The 25,878-nt window shown below is 35.7% G+C and overlaps 1 protein-coding gene across 3 annotated transcripts in view; it reads right to left on the bottom strand.

Annotated features, from left to right (window-relative positions):
* Positions 1-4,427: 4,427 nt before the first annotated feature.
* STX17 (syntaxin 17) overlaps positions 4,428-25,878 on the bottom strand; it is a 51,154-nt gene continuing 29,703 nt past the window's right edge. For all 3 annotated transcript variants that reach the window (XM_031677360.2, XM_072959815.1, XM_072959816.1), the window contains exons 4-8: positions 20,996-21,221; positions 14,405-14,520; positions 14,275-14,325; positions 7,225-7,311; positions 4,428-6,487 (exon numbers count right to left, since the gene is read on the bottom strand). In XM_031677360.2, coding sequence (XP_031533220.1) covers positions 6,248-6,487; positions 7,225-7,311; positions 14,275-14,325; positions 14,405-14,520; positions 20,996-21,221 — 720 coding nt within the window. In that variant the 3' untranslated portion in view covers positions 4,428-6,247. The remainder of the gene's footprint in view (positions 6,488-7,224; positions 7,312-14,274; positions 14,326-14,404; positions 14,521-20,995; positions 21,222-25,878) is intronic.

Below are 25,878 nucleotides of genomic sequence, written 5' to 3'. Positions count from 1 at the left end.
ATATATATACGTGTATAATATATACACCCTAGTCTGTATTTTCACTTAACTATCTTCATCACTCACATTTAATTCCTTGGTTTTCTCTAAGCACGCTTTATGTACTCATTCACGTTTCAAACCCTTTGTACTTGTAGTTCCCGCTGCCACTTCAAAGCCCACAAACCCGGCCAGGTATTTTCTTCTTTAGGGTACTGCTCAAATGCCACATGTTCCACAAAGTCTTCCCCTTCTTTTCCAGGCAGAGCTAGTCACTCCATTCTGTGTCCTCATATTACTTTGTTCATTCCTCTTTTAGGGTACGTACCACATTTTACTGTGATTTACTAGTTTTGAGAATCGGAATTCATCAGCCTGAATGGCTTACAAGATCTATAGGTCTAATATTTTTCTACATATGGCAATGGCACTCAACACACAACAGCCATTTTGTAAAATGCTTGCTGAATGAGTGATTTTATTGCATGTTTCCTTATATGAGCACCACTCAGTAACATAATAAGCAAATTCAGTAAACTTTACAGAATTTGTAGAAAATCTCATCACTGGGCCTCTTCTGTTAAACCTCTTGCTAACAGCAAGGGTTTTAACAGTAAAATGGAAAATATCTTTAAAGAGGTTAATTAATGAAACCCAGGTAAACATCTTTTAGTCATAACCTTAATACAAGATCATCTCATACTTGAGAAACGTACGGAAAACATGTACTCTTGAGTGTTCACAAATACTTGTTAGTCAGTTTCCCACAGGAGCTGGACAATGGTCCATCAAAGGCTGGAGTACGTACGCTGCTGAATTAAAATCCTCATGCTTTGGCTACCCCTGTATAGGTGGCAAGACTGACACTGTTCTGGAGATTAAGAAATTGAATGTAACAAAAGAGGAAAAAAAGATTGCTCTTTAGGAAACAACTTGCAGGCTTGTTCAAGAGCTTAAATAAAACTCAGCTGACTAGCTTTGTAAAGTGTAGTATTATAGAAATTATTTTAGTGGAGAAATGTAAACAGTTTATTACCAGCTTCTACTTTCCCCATAGAAAAACCTCAAAACCATTCTTGTGGAATGTCTGATTTTCAGTGGCATTGTCTGATGGTGAGTTTTAAGAGATAAAGCCAGGGCCATAAAACAGAAGGCTGAACTTTATCAGGTGTTCAATAGGATCCAACAAAAATATTTCAGCAGAAAAATGAAAGACGGTTCTTATGGCAGTGATGTGAGGAATGGCCTAAAGCTGGGGAAGATGAGGTGAGGATGTGAGGTAATAAAGTCATTTACTAGAGTGATGGCTATGAATACATTTAAGAAATGAATGCAAATAACATTCAAAAACTGACAGGACACAGTAAGAGGCTGGATTTAAAGAATGGAGAATGCTAAGCTGCTGACCATGAAGCTTTATGGTTAGGGAATCCCTGGCCAGAAAGGGAGAGAGCAGCCATCCTTGAGTAAAAGCTTACTGCAAGAGACAAAGTCAAAACTAAAACTCTGATCTCCTAACTCCCCATACAATTCTCTTTCCTCGATAGCTGTTGCCTGGTTTGGAATGTTACAGCTGGTCTGAAAACCACAAACTTCAGCAAGCAACCCAATACAGCACAACAAAAATTCAGTTAAATTACTTTGAGGATTTGTTTTTCTTACATCATGGTTATAATTCTAGCTTTTGTGTTAACTAGCTTTAACCTTGGGCAAATCATTTGCCTTTGACACCTTTTAGGTTTTATTTGAATTTATTTCTTTTGTTAACATTGCACAGATGTCTTTCTTGAATCCCACAATAAATAATTTTTTGAGGACAGTGATATGGATAATATCACTGGATATTATCTTTTACCATTGATTGTTTATAATACCCAAGAAGTGTCTCTATAAAATGGTCTCAAATTAATGAATATAAAGTGAGAACCACCTGTTAGAAACATCGTGAAGTGTTACTAAAAACAAACAGAACTAAACTGTTTACATTAACTCAGGCCAGTGTGGGAGCTACTCTACCTTTTATTCGACCTGAGTACTTAAGAATAGTTTTTAGCATTCGTAAGTACCCGACAGCCACAGCCATGTTACGCTTTATTACCAGAGAAGAAAACGTCCCAGTTCACAGGAGAACCGCTTTCCCGAGCTCTTCTTCAGCCGTCCTCCCAAAGATTTCACGTGGCAGCAGTGAAGAACAAAGGGGACCCTGAGAATGACCTTTCAGTTTTAAAGTTAACACAAAGAATGGCTTGGCTTGGCTTCTGTACTTTCACTGGAGAAAAATGTACACTGCAGGTTTATATTCCACTTCTTGTGATTGATTGATAATACCAAGATTCAATCCTTACTCCTGTATAAACTGCTTATGGCACTTACAGGCAGGCAGCCCACAGAGGAAGGTTTTTGGATTCACAGAATTCTCCCTGTACAGTACTCGGCTTCAGTATAACCTGAAGTTCTTGTTCTGGGAACTCTGGCCAGCACACCCGTTTTCTGAGCGTTCTTAGATTACTGGCTGCAGCATAGGTGAACAAGAGCTAGAACAGCAGAAGAAAAGCAAAACTGAGGAAGCAAGAGAGGAGAGGGCATAAGGACAAGGGAGTATAGTCTATGACTAGCAAACACTGAGATAGCTTTTTTTACATGATTTGTAAAATGTTGTTGGAGGCAACTCCAAAAGAAAAGTTTCAAAAACGTTCTAAGTAATACCAGCATCACGACAGTAAGCACATGGCCTTCCAAGAGCACCAGTTTAAAGGATAATCATTTGATTCTGTGAGTTATGATTGTTTTAAAGAAATTACTTTATTTTAAAATTCAATATAAAAAGCACTGCTTAATTGATGGCTATGACCCACAAAAATAAGGAAAACTGTAGGATGTGTGGGTGGGATGGAAACACTTTTAATTCTATAGTTTAAGGACCAAATTCAGCACTATGTACTTCCTCACCGGCCACCATTAAAAACTTTCAGGCTGCTGGACACTTGGTGAGGAAAGAGAAGATTAAAAAATACAACTGAATGGCATGTGTAATTTCAAAGCAAGCCTGCCTGGCAAGACTATATGGGTGTTTGGGTGAAGCAGAATGAATGGCCCATCTCAATCTTACATACAGAAGCAGCATGGTATGAGAGCAACTGAAGTTTCTGTAGTTCAACAGACCTAGTTTACATACTGGTTTCACCCTCTTGTAGTTGAATAACCCTCTGCAAATTATTTAGCTTCTCTAAGACTTGGTTTCCTTACCTCTAAAATGCCTAATGAAGTGTCTGGCAAACAGAAGACATTCAATAAATACCTATTTTCAAACTAAGGGTTGAAACCGATAGATTAGGAAATCAATTTAGAAGGTTACAACTAGCATATTTAAAAACAAACAATGAAAACATCAGAGTACACTGCACATAATGGTAAGTATTGTTCCATTATGCATATGCTGAGTTTGATGTAAATGCATTTTCAAACTATGGATTACAACCAAAAAGTTTCAAAGCCTCTGCTCTACAGAGAAATTCTCAGGTTATTATGTTAGTCTTTAGCAGTGCTGCCATTATCCAAATGAGCCTCTGTAAATTCTAAGAACTTATAGTGTTTCTTACCTTCTAACTTGTTGCAGTAAAAATGAGATATGAATCATATGGAATATGAATTTAATCTGATACTGTAGGGACTTAAACTCAATTTTAAGATTGGTTTCAGTATCATATTGACTAATTTACACTTTAAACACTTTAGAGTTTATAAATGTATCATTTATAGTTGATTAAACACTTCTAGAAATTTCTACAAAAAGTTGGCAATTAGGTTCTATTATGGGGAAATTTGATACAATTTCTAAATAATTTTAAATTATGAAACTTTTATTAAAGATTATAACTTGCCAAAGCATAAGGACTGCTAGAATAATATTCCAATCCTGATGAGCATTAAAAATCAAAGGACTACATGAGCACGTACAGTGACGTCCCACACTGGCTCAGTAAAAAGGAGAGATCCCAGAACAAAATGGGAGGGTCCATTATAGGCATTTTCTCTCCTTCAGATCTTGATGTAAAACCAGCCTGACACTGTGAGTCCCCAGTGCTGTTAAGACGATGAGCTAGCTAATTTTAGGTTGGCAGAGTAGGACTAATACACAGTGATGGCGACTGGGCTGTGCTGAAGGGTAGAATATTAGAAATTACAGAATTCAACAATATAGCAAAATCTTGATGTAACTGTATCTTAAATTTATAATTTTAGCTGACTAGGCCAGATTGGCTACTATTATAACACATGGGGCTGAAGTTTAAGAAGCTTGTTTTAAATTCCCACCCTGGGCGATTCTGATCCTCGTTCTGATTCGAACAGCCTGTGTTAAACGGACAGCAAGGATCAGAAAATAGAAAAAAGATGGGGTTCCAAAGTAATTATCCCAACCTTACAGGTATCCAATATCAAACACTGGATCAGAATCTGACATTTATTCAAAGTACTGCCTTGTTGGTATTAAAAATACAAGCCAGTAATTAAGTAGGTAGCAATACTTGATGTTTTCCAGTTATTTAATAGTAACAAATGGTGTGTTCTCTCATTGGAATTCATTGGTGAAAGTCAGAAAGTATGAAAGAGAAAGCTCTCTTTAGACACAGAAGTAAAAGTAGCAATCAACAGAAGTTATTGAGTGAACTCAGCAAGAGAGGAGTGATAAGCCTTTCAACTGCCTGATGAATCCACTTGGATCCTGAGCAGAGACAGCCCACACCTTTTGTGGTGTAGGTGCCCTTTCCTCTGTCCTCAGAAAGGAGTAAAGGGTAAGGCAAAAGGTGGTTCCCTTCCTATTTCAAATGAGTTGAGGGTATAGGATGCGGCCGCCTGTAATCTCCAATTTTTTCTCCCCGTAAATTTAAAACTTTTCTGCTATTTGAGGCAGACCTTGAGTTGGACTGGGCCATGCTTTCTACCAAGGTCAAGCGTTGGGATTAGCACCACAAATCCTTCACCAGGACTGAGTCTTGGCATCAGGCTTTGTCCATCGTCATCCTGAATGTGAGGAAAGGCAAGCATGAATGCCATTCTTGGGAAGAAACAGCAGCTGTGAAAAGTGAAGGAAAGCATAGGAGACAGCAAAGCCTTGGGAAAAGGACGGAAGTAACAAAAGTGAGGTAGAAAGCTAGTTCTTAGCTCCCCCAAGTGCCAGCTGAAAAGACTCAGGGTCAGAGACTCCCTGTATAGCAGGTACATGAGATCTTTGAAACAGGAAGATGCCCCAAGAAATGATCTGGTGTTCTGCTCTTGCTTATTTTTTAGCTCAAACTCTAACAATACTGGAAATATATGGAGATCGACACCTGTTTCTTACCTAGAGGTTACAGGAGAACATGAAAAGAGATGGCAGAAAATAAAAGTTTTTCAAAAAGATTATGAGAAAAGTCTGCATTACACATGGGTAGAATTCACCCCATAAGTCAAAGAAGTTGTCAAAATTAAAGGGAGGGAAGGCAGAGGGCACTAGATAATTGAGGTGTGAAGAGACAGGTTGATGACTGGCTTAGCAAATCTCCTACCACTTAAGGCTCTGTGTGCTTTATTTAAAGAGAGACAGAAGAAGAGTTCAGAGAAGAAGCCAGTGTCACAAATTAAGATATTTGGAAAAAAAGTTGGGCCTCTCTTTCCATTTTTTTTTTCACTATTAGTTTCTCTCACCAGATGATACAGTTAGATCAAACTGCAACAGGGCTCACCGAATGGACTTCACTGTGCAGTTCACTTGTGCCCTTTGCTAGGTGCTGATTTTCTTATCTGATTTGAAAGGCTCCTGAACTTCCATTCTTTTCTTTGCTAAAATGCCTAAATAGCCTATATTTAGGAGATAAATAAGCACATTTACAAATGCTTAGCCTTAGGGCCTCCAATTCAGGGTTATAGAAGAAACTATTCTGAAAACCATCCTTCCATAACCCAACATGTCCACACGTCACAAGTCCTCATCAAAGTTACGGGTTAACTTTCACATTTCCAAGCAGAAAAAAATCCACTCCCTGGCAGTCCTTAAATTTTACCTAACAAATATTATACACCCCGAGTGCAGGCTCCTCAGTCTCTAACATCCCCATTAACACCCCAGCAAACAACAAAGTACATCCACTTATCACAGCTCAATCCCACTTGAGCATCTATAGTCACTATCTTCATATAATCATGTTCCAAAAGCTGACTGAGTGTCCAACAGCAGCAAAGATCCTCATTAGGATAGACATGTTGATGCAGTAATACTGAAGTTTGGTTTTTAACTGCATTTTTTGTCAGTTTGGCTGGGAAGATCTGGACAGCTGGAAGTGAGCTTCTCCATCATTTTCTGTTTCCTCCTTTGTATCAATTTTCCACCTGTGAAGCCCAACACCCCACCACCAAGTGCAGCTGCAATTCCTGCTACTTTGAAGCCTGCAAGGAGGCCAATCGGACCCCCTACCACTCCTCCGATGAGTGCACCTGCCACAGGCAGAGCTGCCAGCTTGTATTTTGCAGCCTGTAAAAAAAAAAAATTCAATTTAGAAATTGAGTTGAGAATATCTCCCTGCGGTGATGTGCATTTTCCTCTCATTACTCCTGGCAATGCCTCTTTAACTCGTGATACATAATTAACCTTAGAAATTGTTCTGGGGTGGGGAGAGGCGCAAAAATATTCCACAGGTACTACAATTGCTCCAGATCTCAGAACTTACGAGAAATGAGCTACAAAGAATGCACTGCTACAAATTGATTTTACTTGCAAAACAATCAATCCACTATCTAGCTGGCTTATTTAAACAGTTTCAGCAGCCACAGATACTCCCAAAGCTTTTATGTTGCACAGAGATTATTCCATGCTATGTACCTGGGGTTAAAAGCAACATTCTATGGAAAGTAGATGGATCCACTCCATGTGTGCTGTCACCTCCTTACACTTTTGCCCCTACTGGATTCTGGCAACCCTCCTTACTCCTCTCCCTGAACCCCTGAAAATATTCTTATAACACTAAATGCCTTGTAGTGGGGCTTCAGTTTGTTCTCTCTTTGAAAAAAAATTTCTCTCCCAACAGAATGAAACTTAGAGTAGAATATTACAACAGCCATTGATTTCTCGCACTACCTATGTGTCATTTCTTTCTTATTTTCTTAATTGCTGGTTCCCTCAACATTAAAGAGAGCAGATCAATTGGGTGAATACTAGGGATTTCTGAGAGCCAGAGTACCATTGATTTGTCAGCAGGAGCAGAATCTTACCTTCCCCAAGTTTTTGGTTCCCTCTTCAACATTCACAGCAGCACTGTTGACATGGTCTTCAATGCTGTCAATCTTCTCCTGCTGAGACTAGATGCAAAGGAATTATGAGTGAGCGTTCCTGCTGGGGAGCAGCAGTCAGCCAATACACACTATTTTAATTCCTGTAATCAGGGCTCCGTGTACTGCAGCCTTGCAGTCTTAATAGCAGTTCATTAATAGCATCTGATAAACCATGTCGAAAGCACAAATTCACTCGTATGAAAAAAAGAGGGTGGCTTAATTTTTAGATTAAAAAAGGGTGGCAGCTTTATAGGAAAAAGCATCTCACACTAAAATTCATTCAAACATATGAACATATTATTCTCCAAATGAATCTACTTTCCAAGAGGAAAAAAATCCAAGCGAGCATTTATATGTCATGTTGGGTTTGATGGGAAAAAACCCCCAAACAAACCCAAAATCAAACCAAAAAACCTGTCTAACTTATCTTCTTTGAAGATTCAGCTTAAAACAGGCAAATCTGCCTTAGGAGTTTAATGCCCTTGATCCAATAAATACAAATTATCATGTTTTAGGAATAAGAATACAATATTGATCTGCCATGAAATCTTTCCACTTGTGATATGCAGTAGGGAGCAGTAAATGAATTTAGTGTCCTGTGTTTTATATCTGTACACTTTAATATATTTTAAGATCATGACAAGTTAAAATGTTTCAGATCAAATATATTAATAAAGCATTCTACATAAAACGGTAACACCTGTGCTGACACAACAGAAGCTGTGACTCATGGAATCTCTAGGTGGAAGGAATGGTTAGGCCACTGAGTGCAATTTTCCCCTCCGCCATGTGAAGCCCCACTACAACTACAACGCTTCTGACAAGTGGTTACTGAGCCTCTCTCAAACATCTCCAGCGACAGGAACTCATGGAACTCATGGCTTGCCACAGGAACACATTCCCATTTTTAAATTAACTTTATGTGGAATTTACATATGACAATATGCACCCAATTTCAAGAGTATATACTTTGATTAGTTCTCACAAATGTACAAATCCATGTAACCACCATCACATCAACATATTTACCTTTTGTTTTTTTAATTCACAGAAAAAAAGAGAATCCCTCTCTAACCCTAGCTTTAGCCAGCTTCTACAAATGATCATGAAATAATTCAACTTTCATCCTGAAATATGATTGCCCTTATATAACTAAACTCTTCATTTATACTGAAGCAGTTATAACTCAACTCTTCTAATTTCAATCATCATTTCATCTGAAAACGTGAAACCCAAACACCACAGCTAATTTTTCCCACAGTTGCTTCCTACCAGTATCAATGACATTCCTTCCCTTCTCATACACCACATACATGCTTTTCACTGTTAGACCTTTTATGGTATCTCTTCGTTCCTATATTCTTCACCATTATCTTGACGTCTCTTAACACAATCCTTAAAAAAGTCCTGTATCAGTTTTCCTTCCAACATCTCTGTCAGAGGCAAATACAACAGTGGTTCTCAGACTTGAGTGTGCTCCAGAATCACTCAAACAACTTTCTAAAACACAGGTTGCTGGGTCCCATCTCCAGAGTTTCTGATTCAGCAGGCTTGGGTGGGGCCTGAGAATCTGCATTTCTAATGAGTTCCCAAGTGATGCTGATGCTGCAGGTCCATGATTCGCATACTTTAAAAACCACTAGGATATATATATACTGTAGGATTAAGGGCACAACTTTTGGTCAGATGTCCCCTGTTCAAATCCCAGCACTATCACTTCCTACCCTTGGACAAATTACTCAAGCTCTCTGGGCATCAGTATTGTCATCTGCCAATTGAGGATAATGATATACCTCATAGAGCTGAAGTAAGGATAAAATGAGATTGTGTCTGTAGAATACAAGGGGAAATTTGTTAAAGTCTTCCTGATCTTCTCAAGAAAGCTTAATTTCCATCTTTCTTTCCTATCAAAAAATATATTAAGCTTTTTTCTATGATGCTTGAAAATTCTAGGGGGCTAAAACATTAAATCTCTCCCAGTACTCATTCATTCAATTTTTATTTTGCTCAGAAATAAAACTTTCATGCTAGCTTTCTTTTCTAACCCAAAGAGGCATCAAGTGCCAGCAATAATAATATCCAATTTGTCTGGACTTCTGTCATTGTTTCTATTTGGGACAATATCCCAACACCTTCTATTCTTGCCTGAAAGTCTATGCTAGCAGATAAATCACAGGTTTATCAAACTCCAGAGCTTGATGAGTTGAGTAGAGGGAAAATAGACAACAGGTCTCCTCTCTCTCAGCCCCAAAATAATATTATCAAGATGGTAGAGGTTGCCAGGATTACTGCCATTTCTATACTCTTAAGAGTGATCTCGAGGCCTCAGGGAAATATTTTTTAATGCTCCTTTCTAAAAAGGTTGGATATTGAAGCTGTATGACTTCTAAAAATTAAGTGAAATTTAAAAATATTTTAGTATTTGTTTCACAAAAGTCTTGTGGAATAACTGGATAAAGAACCACAAAACAAAAGGAAGCCTGATTATTTGAACTGTAATGTTACCCATCACTGCGCCTGCCAGTACTTGAGGCTTGTCTCACCCTGGACGGTGGTCCACATCTGTAAGGGCATACTGACATCAGTTAGCTTGCTTAAATATAGGCAGGGAAATAAGGCAGAGCGCAGACCAGCCCCTACCCTGGGATCAATAGTTAGCCCGCTTTCTTTTTATGCCTTCTTCTTCCCCCATTTTGCTTGATTTGAATCTCAAACTCTGCCTGTAAGTTCAAATTCTATTCCTTGAGTAAGGAGGACTCAATGATACAACAATTACAGTTAGGCAGCAAACTGGTGCCAGAGTTGTCTATTTCTGTCCATGGGATGCCAAATTATACTCCATTGAGAGCTGAATCTGGTCACTAGTTGTCCACTATGTCCTTGGCTCTTTATACTGGGACAAACCATGCACACACAACCTTACCCCAGTATAGGACACCACACTCCTAACAACCATGGTGGCTCAGAAGCCTCCTCACCTCTATCTACAAACTTCCCCTTTTCGCTACTGATTTACTTATGTTTGCTTGCATCTGCCTAGGCCTCCCAAATCAGACAACCATCAAACTTCCTTCCTGACATTTTATATTTTGGCTCCTCATATGTGTTCTCAGCACCCCTTTAACAGTGAGTTAAATCATTTATGGGGGACATAGTAGTGCTTCTCAAACTAAAGTAATGTACATACTTTTCCCTTTTTGAAGGAAAAGAATTCTCAAAACACTCTAAGAACACATCTATGGATTTTAAAAAATACTGAATTAGATCCCCTTATCTGCCTGAAAAACATTAACTCAATCTTAATGAGCAGTTATAGGAGCACCTAAGATTCTGGAAAAAGTGATTTATTAAGTTAATATTTTTCAAGTAGAATGCAATTTGGGCAATTGAAGTCAAAACTAATGAAAACTGTTTTTCCCTTGCTGGTAGTCGTGCAGTTTTATTAACATGTTTGGAAAGCTACAGGTTTAAGAAGCTAATGCCAGATCTCCAGGTATTTCCCCTTACTCTTCACTCTCTAAATTCCAACCAGCTTTCAAGGCCAGCCCTAGTCTTAGATCCTGACCAATCCATGTAACATTGAGCTATCCTGGTTCTGACCTCCAGAGGTATGTAATCTATATTCCTTACTCACATACAATCATATACACAGAAAAGCCCAGAAACAAACGTACAAACACAATGATATACAGGCAGAGTATATTGGCCTATTGCAGGCAATAAACAGAGTAGGTAAATACGGTGTTGACATCAGAGGATTCAGCAATAGGAAAGGGACTACAGGAACTACAGTACTAAAATATCAAAGGTACCAATGGTGGCAAAAGTAGAATTCCAGGCAAAGAGGGAATCAAATGAGGGAGAGACAGAAGCAGGAATGCAGTGGGTCAGTGGTAGGAAGGGGGATGCAAAATAGTTGACAATATCTCATTTAGTCCTCCCATCAATTTACAAAGCTCACTGCTGTCAACATCCAGAAGGTCACATAGATAATAAACGGAGAAATCTGATACTTCATTACAGCTCAGTTTTTATGCATTGGGAATAAAACTGGATTATGAAAGCCACAGGGAATAAGGTAAAAAGTAGAGACAAAACTGGACTAACAGCAAGGGCGACATGCTACTGAGCAAAGGGCCCAGAGTTCTTTAAATTCCCCTCGACTAGAAAGAGAGCTGGTTCCACAGTTATAGGAAGAGAAGAGGACACGAGTAATAAAGGTCAAAGAAAAACAAAGCAGGGTGCCTAGTTGATAAATTTATTAACATCTTTTGGACCACACCTGGATCTCTCAGTGACCATGCAGGTGCTTTTTTATTGTGGTAAAAATATGTATATAACACAAATTTTACAATTTTTAAGGGTACATTCAGTAACATTAAGTACATTAACAATGTTGTGTAACTATCTTGACTGTCCTATGGGTTCTTTTTTATTCTATTCTCTATTCTTCCTTGAATTTAGCACAGTACTATGCACACAGAAAGCACTCCATAAATACACGGTTAATTTGACTAGATACTATCACGTCCATGTGATGATAATGAGAGGATGTGGTCACTCTAGCTACGTTCCCAAGTCATTTGGTGTCTAAATGGAGTTTCTGTTGAGTCCTTAACCATGTGGTCATGAGAACTCAGTCACCCTGGGAACAGTAATCAGGGGTTCTCCTTTGAGCTTTTGCCTAATAGCACTCCATCTCATGTCCTTAAACAAACTATTATAAATAGGACATTTGTACAGAGCCATGGCTATTTCCAAAGTTCTTCTGCACAAATCTTCCTTAGATTAGGGGTTAGGAGCTACTTACATAACCCAATCAGATATATAACTTATTAATCCTAATTTTCCTTTCATGTGCTTATACCATTGGAAGGGAAATGTATTCATTCTGAATGAGAAAAACTGTGTCCATATTTAGTTTGTTTTTAAAATCAACTTTATTGAGGTATAATTTTAAATACACTGTAGCTCACATATTGTAATGTGTATTTATCAATGATTTTTGGCAAATGTACATATTTATGTAACCGTACATGTACATATTTTACAAACTGCATTAGATCAGATTATGAGTTACAATAATTGAATAAATCTTGATTTTAGAAACAACAAATATTTGGGGATTTTTATTGTATCATTCCCTTTTATGTGCAAATATATTAACAGATTGTACACATAGCTAATCCAGAAACTTCAAACATTTTGCTTCTTCTGACTTAGAAGCATAAAAAAATAAAATACTTAAAACTTGTATTCAATTATAAGCATTACATTTCAAGAAAAAATCCACAAACTAGAAAACAAGCACGGTAAGTGGCTAGTTACTGAAAAGGCTAGAAATCTAGAAATCATATTCTAGAAGGAAGACATTAGAGAATCATTAGAGAAGAAAATATGGTGAGCTGTTCTAGGGTGAGAATAGATAAGGTTGATCTCAGTAAGTTGAAAAACTTTTACATGGAAAAAAGACCAAACTTTTACAGAACATGGTTACAGAGGACAAAAGTACCAGAGGAAAGTTATTATGGTCAGTTTACTTTACATAAAGAAGAACTTCCAAGAGTCAGAGCTTCCAAATGGAAAGGATGTATCCCTGAACAGTAATTGTTCAAAAAGAGGCATAAGATCATCGATTTGAGAAGTTGGGGCAAGAGTAGGATTAGATTAGATGACCTCTTAAGCCTTCTCCAATTCCAATTCTGAGATTGTGTGATACAGGAACTTGTTTATAATTTAAAGCCAGATGTCAGGGAAACCATAACTTAAAGATGCACAACCCCTAAATCATGGTTTGATCAAGAACAACGAACTAAGCCCAGACAGAGCATAAGCAGAAACAGGCTTGCATTTGTACACACACACACACACACACACTCACACTCCCCCAACAGACACACACACACACTCTCTCTCTCTCATAACTCCTGGAAAGGAAAAATTAGAATAACTGAAAATATGTTCTGTCTTTCCCACCGTATCTACTTTATGTTCCTTAATCTATGTTAACAGTATCACTGGTTACTGGATTATGTAGATGAAGCCTTAATGTTTATTTTCTTTGACTTTTCCATCTTTCTGCAATTTCTACTAAGCCTACCCCCGAAATACCTCTTAGCTGTCCTTTACCTTTATACTTGTACTGCCATTGCTCTCAGTGAATTCCTGCAACTGACTCCTATGTAGTCCTTCTGTCTATAATCTCCTCCTCCCCAAGACCATTATTCACACTGCTAATAATGTTTCTTTTTGAAGCACAGACTGGACCACATCACTCTCATCTGCTCGAAAGTCTACTAGCTCCTTAATGCCTATAAAGTAAAGTTCAAATTCTTCAGGATGGCCTTCAACAGATCTCAATCTCTCGGCTTAGTTTGCCCATGGTACCTTATACCTTGGTTAAGCTGTAATACTTGTCATTCCTGAAAGGCTACAGGCTCTCTACTCCATGTCTTTTGTTCAGGTATCTTTAAATGCAACCCTTCATTCCCATCTGTGGAAATTTTACTCGATTTTCAAGGCTCAAGCAAATGCTGCCTATCTTGTGACGCTTTGCTTAATGCTTCTACTTCACAACTCTGCCTCCCTCCCTTGGAATTAAATGCTTTTCCTTGGAGCTGATACTTCTTTTCATACCTTATTTTTGCATTTAACAACCATGCTTGAAATCTGTTTTGGGGGTCCAAGCTTATGGTCGCCCACTGTAAATCCTTAAAGGCAGAGAGCAAGTTTCATTTACTGCTTTATCCAATCTTGTCAGAACCCCAATGCCAAGGATCTAAGACAGTACCTTTTATATAAAAAGTGCTTAATACAATTTTTTTGAATTGAACTGGGATTTGAGAACAGTTAGACTTCTGTCCATGTCTCAGTATCAGTCTTAAAAATTGTAAATTCTATTAAAATTCTAATCAAAAGCCTAGCAATTGATAAAAAGCCTCTTATCCTATTAATCTAATATCTCTGAGTCAAAAACAGTTATATACTTACATTCACCAGGAGAGAGAAATCAGTGACCAGTTGGCTAAGTTCAATTAAGTCCTTAAAAAGAGAGAGAGAAAGGAAAGTTACTTACTTTCATGCCTCACAGCCACCAAAAGGAAAGTAACTTTTAACATACCGCTTCTAAGGTTTCCCATGATTCTGCAGCATTTTGATCTCGAGGAATTTCAGGTAACGCATATATCTGAGTCATACTCTGAGGATCAGCTTCATCTTCAGCAGTGTGAAATGTTCCTGGATGAACATAGCCTCATGTTTAGAGTTTATCTGCTTTTTTAGAAAGATGATAGCATAAATCAATTCCATAAAACAATTACCATGTGAAATGCTTATTAACCGAATTCAGGCTAAAAGTAAATTGATTTATCTATGGGCAGGTTAGCTAACAAATGTTTTTTTCTTTAATTATTCTACGAAGTCATCTTAAAAAATGGCCACAAATACTACCTAGCAATCTGAATAATTAGGGCTAGATGTGGAAGGAGCCAAAGTAGAACTATTTTATTTGGCCAATGTTCCATAAAGAGATACCCAGTAGAAGTAAGCTTAACACTTTTCATTGCTAATTAATTAATCTTTTCTTTGGCTATTTTAGTAATAATGATCAGATCCACAAGATGTTGTAAGTAGGGAAGTGATGTGTTTTTAGCAATGAAAATCAGTCATTTTTGCTAACAATAAATGTGTCGTCAAACTAACACCTCTTACAATATGTATCTTTCTGTCCATACCATCACCCTTCTCCTCAGAGTAATTTTTCTGGCTCATGCCTCTACTGCTTCTATGGCTTTTCTGAATTTTAAAAAGCCATCAACCCACTAAGCCTTTCCTCATCAAACACTGCTATAAAGATGAATTAACTGACACTCCAAACTCCACCTTCAAGTCTTTATGTCCTTCTGTTGGTTTTACCAATCATTCATTCATTAAACTTATATTTATAAAATGCCTATGATGTGCCAATAAGCGTGCCAAGGTAAACCGTAAAACGGTTTCAAGGAGTCAACAAAGCAGAGTGGTTAGGAGTATGGGCCTGGTCAGAAAGACCTGGGTTATAATCCTAGTTTGTCTACTGACTAGCTCTTTGACTTGGGGAGGCATGTCATCTCGGACTTATTTTCTCATTTGTAAAATAAGGTGATATTTATTTTGTACTGTGCCTAGCTTATATATCAAGTACAGGTGGTTAATAGTTACTGCTACTGCCACTGTCACTGCTGCTATCACTGATGGAACTTACCATCTAATGTGTGACACAGACACGTTAGCAGGCAAATATATTACATTCTGATAAGAACTATGATATGGGTAAGAATTGAATGCTAGAGGAGCACAGAAGAGAGATACTCAACCCAGACTCATGGAGCAAGAGTGGTCTGAGAAGGTTCTGAAGCTGAAGCCTTGGAAACTATACATTAGAACTGGGGCAAGGGTGGAGGGGGAAGGAGAGAATACTCAGGCCCGGGAGAATAATCTGTGGATAAGTTTGGGAACTGAAAGGAGTCAGTAGAGCTGAAGCAGAGACTATGACAAAAGAAAGCAAAGGTTGAGGTGGAAAATCTAGGGTGACATCACTGATGGCAATGGAAACTACATTAAAGAGTTTTGTCTTTCTCAAAAGATCGATATTCACTATTAAAAGGAGTTGGAGACTATTGGAAAGCTGAGGATGCCATAATCAGATTTCAGATTTAGAAAGGTAATCACCGCTAAAATGCAAAGAACAAATTAAGGATGGAGTTCAAAGGCGAAAAAACTAGAGTGAAAAACCAGTTGGGAGGCAATGTGTCGTAAAATGATGATGACTCTCGGATAGTGGCAGTGGAAATGGAAAAAAGAGATCTGAAGGTACTTTCTTTTTGTCTTCCTTACTGCAAGCTCCAAATACCTACCACTTTAATATTTTCTCAGCACCCATTATGTACTGTGTTGAGTACCAGGGATTAAAAAAGTCAAGAATACAAAGTAACTGCTCTCAAGGAACTTACATTTTAGAACAGTAGACATACACAGAGACAATCCTAAAATAGTAAGAGTGCACTGATATCTAGATAAATAGATATAGATACACATACAGTATTTATGGGAGTTCTAAGCTAGGGGTGACATCTGACCTAACTTGGTCTGGTGTGCAGTTTATGGGACAGTTTCCTTAAAAAGGTGATCTTACTAAGCAAAGAAGAAAGGAAGGCAAATTCTAGATAGAGAAACCAGCATGAAAAAGGTCCTCAAAGAGAAAACAATATAGCAGTTCGGTTTTCCCAAAGCATAAAGTAAAAGACATACAGTTACAGGTATAAGACATTATATACTGTCTATTATATACTGGTTAGGAGGAAACTTGCAGGCCAGTTAAAGACTGGTCTTTCATTTTCACTTCAATCAAAGTGATTAATTACTCTAAGACCTTTCTTCTGCTGAATATTCCTTTGGCAATAAGAACTCCAACTTCTTTAATAGGATGATGAATAATAATTTTTATCATTAACAAGTCAAATGTAAAGAAGAACTTTATAAACATTACACCACTGTAAAGATTTTTTTAAGCCGTAACTTTTGTACTTTTAGAGAGGATTCCAATGAAGTATGCTAGGTTATATAACAAAATGAGAGATTACCATACATAAATTCTTGATCTGAAAAAATGAGGTGATGGGAAATGTTTGACATTTTAAGCAAACAAAAGATTTCCCTCAGTGAAAAATAAGAAATGTTTAAGTCATTTATGTTTCACTTGAAACCAAACTGCGTATGCATCTTAGTTCAAATAGAGTTTTAGAACAAAGAAATCTATTCTCTTCCATGGAAAATCCTGCTGTAAACTTACAACTCAGAACATCACTAATCAATTTGAGGCATGACTAACAATTAAGAAAGGAAAGCCTTTAATTTCTACAACTTCCATAATTCATGTATTCCAGCTTACATTAAAAAATCTTAGTGCTCATCCATTGACTTTGAACTTTTGCAAGTTGCTACAGACACGACTTTGAACTTTTACAAGTTGCTACAGACATGATGAGGCAAAACACTGAGCCAGATTATAGCTGCAGGAAAGATGGCTAAAAAGAATTTTTATACTGTCCACATAAGTCAAAGTTGCTATTGTGTTTTATGACATAATCTCAGCTCCATCCACCTGCAAATGACTGCAAGTGTGAAGGGCATGTGGCACATACATATCACTCATCAGTGTTTTTCAAAGAACACAGATATAAGACTTTTTCCTTCTCTCTGTGTCTAAACATATTCTTTCCCTGCCCTCCCTTGACCTTTCTCCACACTTTATGAAGAGTAATGATTCTAATAAGAACTACAATGTAATATTAAGGAATTTCCACTAAATTTAACTACATTAGGAAAAATTCCATTATAAATCTAGGTTAATTCAAAGGCATTTCTTGAATTCTTTCATGTTCTGACAGTGTTAACATGAGTGAAATTATTTTATTGATCATCTACATAAACCTACCTATCAAAACAAAATGACTTCTAAGTCATGATTAACTTGGCTGCAAAGGAGGATTTTTAAGAAAATAATTAAAACCAACAGAAAACACACCTTCTAAATAATACACAGAAGCACTACATGATTCACAAAACTGTTCAATATATGTGTATATATTCCTGTGATAAAATCTGGTTATTTCATCAAATTCAGTATGCTGGCCTGAAGTTCCCAGCAGTTTTAAGATTAGATTCTTTTCTTTTGTGAATATGTATATAAAATGTAATAAGATTCTGTTTCCACTGCACTTGTGAAGTGTATGTGCTGGATGGGGAGTGAGAAAGACAGAGGAGAGAAGCACTGATTTGCTCTGTATGACCTGATATAACTTTCTAAATACAAATCAAATTTGTATGCTCATCACCTCTCTTGGAAGGAAGGAATATGTTAAAAATGAAACTAGACACGCAAGAGAGACAGAAGGGAGTTCCTGAGATCAAGCAAGATTGGCAGAGAAGATCTGCTTTAGGAACTCTCAGAATCTGGACAAAAGTAATAGCAAAATCATCACAGCTCTCCCTTGAACTTAATAGGCTTCTTTCATTCTCCTGAGAACATAAAACATCCCATTCTAATTGTTATTTCTATCTGTAAATGAAAAACTATTTTTGTATTTTGATTTCACTCATGGAAACGTGGCAACATTGCTCCTGAATCTCTGCTGATGTTTCCAAATAATTTATTTAGAATCGGATTGAATTATTAAAAGAAAAAGTATTTTAAGGCACTTAACTTCTATGCAAATCAAACACTTTTTTTTCTGTATAGGTCATCACTACTATTATGAGTAACTAAAGCAAAAATAAGAAAAAAACCACAGAGCACAGGATAAAAACATGTAGAATGACAAAAGAGTCTATAGCTAGAAGTCCACACATGGAGCAAAACCAATGCCTACCCCAATATTAAAGTCTTATGTAAATTAGTTGCTTTCTTTTCATTATTCTTCTCTTTCTCATCCTCTCAATTATTTGCTAATAATATTTCTGGACTTAAGGCAACCTAGTAGAAACTCTCACATTTGGTGAAATACTCAGGCACTGGGTGAGACAGTTAATTTTAACTGCTTAATGCTGGCAATGGATTCAAAGTTAAAGCACAATCTGACCAGCAGATCACACAGAATTTGAAACTATACACGTTGTTTTAGCTATAACTTAGGTATTTGATTTTATAAATGGAACGACTATCTCAATCAAATCAGCACTAGATACAGAGATTTAATTCTGTAGTTTCTCCCAATGGCAAGTGATTAATTCTGTAGCTAATTTGGTGTTTCATGAATTGAGAAGTTTGAGAATCAACAGAGATGGAAAACAAATTTCACTTCCTCTGCCACAATCTTCATTTCCTTTATATACGTTTCCTCAAATTTTGCCAACATGTTTTTTTTTAAACACTGATCAGCTCCCTAAAGAGAAAGTAGTTACCAGCAAAGTGGGTAAACTGCCCTTTTCTATTAATCACCCAATTCCTCTGATGATATATAAACCCAAGTTTGTTGAGCCCAAACTATCCTACTGGTAGAAACACAAACAATGCAATAGTAAAATGCAAATTAAAGCAAGTATTAGAATACTCAGATAAAACTCAAAATTTTAGTTTGCTATGGAATTGCTGGTGATGAGCAATTTAAAACTAAGTAACAAAAGAGACTGATGCCAGTGACTCCAGAAAATTCAGCATCTTAACTGTTATAACTTCCATCACAACTGTCAGTGTCTCACAGATAATGGCCCCTTAATCTCATGGAAATTATAAAATCTTGTTTCTCTATACATGCACATAAAGTATAAGTTCGCACTAAATGATAAGAACAGCATTCACCCTCATCATTACGATGGTGACAATTATACATGAACAAGATGATATAAACAGTAACTACAACTGTCAAAAAGCATTCTTCCCCAATACTCTTCAACCAAGGTTGAGTGCTAACATTTCCTTCTCCCCAAAACAATACTTTAGATAGTGGTTATACACAAAGTAAAGTAATTATAGTAAATCTAAAATTATAAAACTGTCTCTAAAAAGATATTTATTCATTGGTATTTCTAAAACATTTATTAATGGTCCACTATGTGCCAAGCACAGCAGGTACAAGGTGCTAGATACTAAGGAGACAATAAAAGCAAGATTACCCAGAAATTCTGGATGATGACCTAAATGTTTCTCCTTTTTTAAAAAATTTCCCTGTAAATTACTGGATCATTGGTACTGAAAATATGATGTTAAAAATAATCTGGTTTTAAAGACAGGGAGTGGTATAGGAGCCTCTCAGGTAAATGAAAACGGGAAAACTGGGCAGGTGTAACATCTCTCAGATTCTGTTCCAATTTGTAATTGGTTTATACCCCACCTTTTCCATAAAGATTTAAGGTGGCTTAATATATATAAAAAATATATATGTAATAAGAAGGCATAAATTAAAAAGAGAACTCTGAAACAATAAAGAAAAAACAGGGGCAGCAATTATAAAACAAAGCCAGGAGAGTTCAAAATCTTGGCTTTTGGAAGTTAAAAAATTTGGATTTAAGCATTCTAATAGACAAGTAGAGAAACCTTATTAATTATGCCATTCTATACCCGTAAGATTGAAAAAAAAAAAGTCAACTGTTATGAAGTACTATTATGCAGTAAACCAAGAATTTTTTTCTGGGTTTTTCATAAAGATATTATATAATAGAGTCAACAATTATTAATTATGTCCTTAGAAGAGATATAATGACAAGTTTCACGGGGCTGCTTCTTACAGTGTAACTTGATAAAAGTTGATGGCATGATCCCTAATGCAGATTCTTCTGGGAGATAGATCTAACACCCCTCTGAGAATCAAAATGCCTAAGAAAGAAGCATGCCGGCCTAGGCTACCCCTGCACCTGGAGATGAGGGAGGAGTACTATGCAGACAAGGATGACATTCTTCTTAGGAAATATTTTAAAATTTATTTTTTAAAATATGCACAATAGGTACTTGAAGCCTTAAAGTTCCACACTATACAGCATAGCCTCAACTTTTTTTACCCTCTAAAACTTGTAGGATACGCATTTCCAGGTACACTCAGGATCCAAGAATTCAGCACACTGGAATAGGAGGTGATCCCTGGAGATTTATATATAATTTGCAATATGAATACAAGGAGGTGAACTTTAATTAACTGCATTACTATATTATGATCAAGAATAAGACTTAGTAAGTTACCACCAACAGTCATGGATCTGGTCAAAGAAGGCTGTAATAAAGTTTCTTCATCATTAAATTGTTTCTTAAGTTCTTCTACAGATTCCAGATGGAGTTGGAGAAATTCTGCTGTTGCTGCTGATGCTTCTTCTTTAACAGGATCTATCATTCTCTTCAGAAGTCCCAGGTCATCCTTTCGAACCTTCAAACAAAGCTTCTCCATTTCTCGAATATTGGAGCGGAGTTGCTATAAAAGAAAAAAAAAATCAGTAAAGCCACAATCTCTTAGTATAAAATATCTTTACTTTCAGGGGTGATTTGTGATAATAGCCTTGAATGGAAATGATTACAACTGTTCTCTACAACAGATAGTATGCATAATACTTTTCTATTTTTTTAATATCCCTAACCAAATCCAGCTTCTTCAGAACTCAGTCCCTCATACTTTGAATTTATTTAGCATTCTTTCCTTCATTATATGATGATTACAAAGGTAGAAATGCTTTTTATTATAAATCAAACACTGAAGAAACATATCAAGAAAACTTAATGATTTCCCCACTCCATCAATCCCACCATCTCTCTTAACCCAGTCCTTCCACAAGTTTCTCATTGCTCATACAATCATTAGCATATACAGCCCTTCTTTTTAAAAAAAAAAGTGAGTTACATTATGCCCAATAATCTATAATTTATCATTCCACATCCCAACTTTACAATATCATCATGGATATCACTCTGAGTCAATAATTACACCATATTCCATAGTACTGATGTAATAAAATTTATTCCATCACTCTTCCAGTGATCAGCATTCATGTTGTTTCCAGTTTTTAGTTATTACAAACCATGAAACAAATGTACATGACTTTAAATCTTAATATACTGTAACAGTATATTAAGTATTCTGGTATATACTATTATATGATATTTCATAGGAATGATTCCCAAAACGGAGAGTACTCAAAGGATAATGCACATTTTTGTTTCAATAGCTATTATCAGTTTTCCCCCAAAAGGCTTAACAATTCACACTGCCACTAAAGTTTGAGTGCCCATTTCCCTACATAGTGCCAGTACTATGTATTATCTCATTGTTGTTCTACTTCGCATTTTTGAGTGAAGTTGCTGTATTTTTATTACATGATTTTCTCTTCTTTGAAAAGTCATCTACTGGCATAATCATAAATTTTTCTCTGATGTACTGATACAAGAAATTATGGGCAAGTTTCATACTATACAGCCATCTTTATACTTCTGAGATAAAGCCTTTCTGGTTAGTATATGTAATTTTTTAATACACTATTGGATTCAATTTGCTAACATTTTATTTGGAATTTCAGCATAGGTATGTATACACATCTGTGTGAGTATGTGTGTGCGCATACATGAACTGTGTGTGTATCTATACTATCTCAATGAGGTTTAACCTCTAACAGGTTTAAGGTCGGGCTAGCTTCATAAAATAAACTGGGGAGCTTTTCACCTTTTTCAATGGTCTATACTTTGAAGAACATGAAAACCTGAATTCTTTGACAGTTTAAACAAAATTAGTAATAAAGATCTTTGTATGATGTTTATTTTAAAATTATAGATCTCTATTCATATAATATTTTAAATTATTTTCCTCTAGTGTATCTTCACAAACACTAATGTAAATCCTATATAGTAGAGCAAAAAGTACTGATTTCTTTAATTTTTCAAGTGCCTACTCTGTGTAAGGTGTAATATTCCGTATTATTACTTTCCACATTATTACATTTAGAGAAATCAAAACAAACAAAACTTGTTCAGGACTTACTTAATTATCTAGCAGCAAAGCTGGAGTTAAAACCCAGCTATTCTTACAAGTCCAACAATAAACTATAACCATGATTCCTGTCTATATGATACCTTAATACAACCTAAAATATCTATTTTATTCTACTAAATTAAAGCCAATTCTGAAAAAAATTGTTTAGTACAACCTGAAGCATCTTGTAAGATTTTGGGTGTGAATCAAAAAGTTGTGCCTCCTCCTTTAACCCTATGTCCACTCTTATCCTTCCAGTGTGAGCTGGGAAACCTAAGGCTAACTGGCCTGTAGATTAAAAATATGTGATACGTAAGCATTAATACATAAAGAAAATCATAGAACCCTAGGAGGCCTATGTGATCACTCAATTCAATCTCACAATTTTACAATAAAGAAATTTAACTCCAGCTGAAGGCAGTGGCAGAATCAGGACTACAGCCCAGTTCTCAAGTCCTGGAACAATATCGTTTCCAACATACCGTCATCTCTTGGCTGTGTGATTCTTGTCTAAAGTTGTAATGCTTGGTTATACATTTGCTACATAGTTCACAGAGATATTTTACCCAACATTATCTTGGAGAAGCATTAAGAAGTCTCTGCAGCCAATGAGTAATTTGCCTGTGACATATTCATCCTCTTATAAATTTGTACATATGTTAAGTCCCCAAATTATAGTCTGGCTTTAAGAACTCTATTACTATAGGTGAAGAGGAAAGTGCTAAGGGAGAGAAAGAAAATACCCTTTGAACTATAAAATCTCACTATACTATACTAACAAAAACACAAATAATGGTTAAATCTTTATCACTACTGAAGTCGTACATTGTGCTAAGTGCTTTACTCTCTTCATCTTGTTTTACTTTCACAATTTATTTTTGAAATAGATATTATTCTCCTTTTACAGATGAGAAATTAAAGTAAATTAAGAAAACTGCCCAGGATTACACTTCTATTAAAAAGTAGAGCCAGAAATCAAATCCAGGCTACAGAGCATGTGTCTCAACTGCTTTACCATGTAGCTACACTATCCAACAAAAATACAATACAAGCCACAAGTGTGAGCCATATACGACATAATTGTAAATCTTCTGATAGCCACATTAAAAAAGTAAAAAGAAATAGGTGAATTAGTTTTAATAATATATTTTATTTAACCCAATGCATCCCAAGTATTATTCTAACATGTAATCAATATAAAAATTATTAATGAAATATTTTACATGCTTTCATTTGTAGTCAGTCTTAGAAATCTGGCACATACTTTACATTCACAGCATATCTCAATTCAAATTAGCCACATTTTAAGTGTTCAACAATGACTGCAGATCTCTCTAAAGCCAATATGTGAAGAATATAAAGAATAATATATTCAAAGCATGTCAACCTAAAATTCTATATCCAGCAAAAAATATCCTTCAAGACCAAAGGTAAAATAAAGACATTTCAAACAACTAGAAAACTGAGGGAATCTGTCACCAGTAAATACAGAGTAAAAGGAATACTACATGGTATCTCTCAGAAAGAACAATAATTAACCCAATATAAAATTGAAGATCAGAAAGAAATGAGAAGCATTAAAAATGGTAAAAATGGGGGTATATCTAGAAGACCAGTAACTATACAAAAACAGTAATAATAATGTCTTGTGGGTTTAAAACTTATATATAAAATTAAAATATATAAAAATAGCATTTAACTTGGAGGTCACACATAGCACTAAAATATTTCAAGGTACCTGTGGAATCTATTATTTTATGGATATATGTTGTAATATCTAGTATAAGACTATGTAATTCCAAAACTAACAGGGGAACAATTGGATTAAAAAAAAAATACAAGATCAGTCCAAAAGAAAGTGAAAACAGAGATCAAAAGGAACAGAGAAAAACACATAATACAGTGGAGAATTTAAACCTAAACAAATCAACAATGACATTAAATATAAAGAAAATAAAAGATTGTTAGACGATAAAGATCTTCACAGTGGAAAAAATACAAAATTCAAGAAACAGATCCAAGCCACAAATACAGATAGTTTAGAGTAAAAGGATAAAAAAGATAAACCATGTAAATTTAACCCTCAAAGAAAACCTACTGCAAAAGTACTAATATCATAAAAAATAGACCTTAAAGCTACATTACTAAAAATAAAGAAAATCACTTTGTAATATCTTGACCAGAAATATGTAATTCTACAGTTGGGTATACCTAATAATATAGCCACTATATATAATGCAAAAATCGACACAAAGAGAAATAAACAAATCCACAGTCGTAATAAAAGCCTTTAACACCTCTTTCAGTAACTGAATAGAACAAATGGACAAAAGGATGCAAGTAAGGTGAAGAGAAAACAATATTAACACAAACTTGTGCTAGGAACTGTGTAAAACAATTTGAGAATACACACATTAAAAAAACCCGAAGAGAACATTTACAAAAAATGATTATATACTGAGTCTTAAAGTAAGATTCAACAAATTAAAAACATATTGACATCACACAGACCATATAATCTGATCATAATAAAATTAAACTTGAAATCATTAATAAAAATATACCTAGGAACACTGTATGTCTGGAAACAAAGAAAGACACTTCACAATAATCCACAAAGCAAAGACGAAATCACACTGGAAATTAAAAATCCTTTGAACTAAATTAGAAAAATAATGCATACTAAAACTTATAGGTAGATGAAGCAGTAGTTCGAAATTTATAGCTCTAAATGTATATTTACTAGAAAAGAAGGAAGGCTGAAAATTAATAAACAGTCATCTCAAGAACTTAGAAAACAAACACCAAGAATAAATACAAAGAAAGTAGAAAGGAGAAAATAATAAAGATGTGAACATAAATTTCATGAAATAGAAAAAACAAGTATACAATCGGTTAAAAAAATTAAGATTTCAGTGTTGGAAGACTAATAAAATTGGTAAACCTCATTGAGAGTAGTTTTAAAAAATAGAGAAGGTAAAAATAACCAAAATCAATAATTTTAAAAAGGGGATATCACTACTGATCTTTCAGATATTAAAAAGATAACAAGAGGATATTATGAACACATTTCTACCAATAAACTAGATAAGTCACATGAAATGGATAAATT

The sequence above is a fragment of the Vicugna pacos genome, chromosome 4 (assembly GCF_048564905.1).
Source record: "Vicugna pacos chromosome 4, VicPac4, whole genome shotgun sequence".
NCBI lineage: Eukaryota > Metazoa > Chordata > Mammalia > Artiodactyla > Camelidae > Vicugna > Vicugna pacos.
Note: the sequence above shows the minus strand (reverse complement) of the source record. Positions and strands in the feature narration are given on the sequence as shown.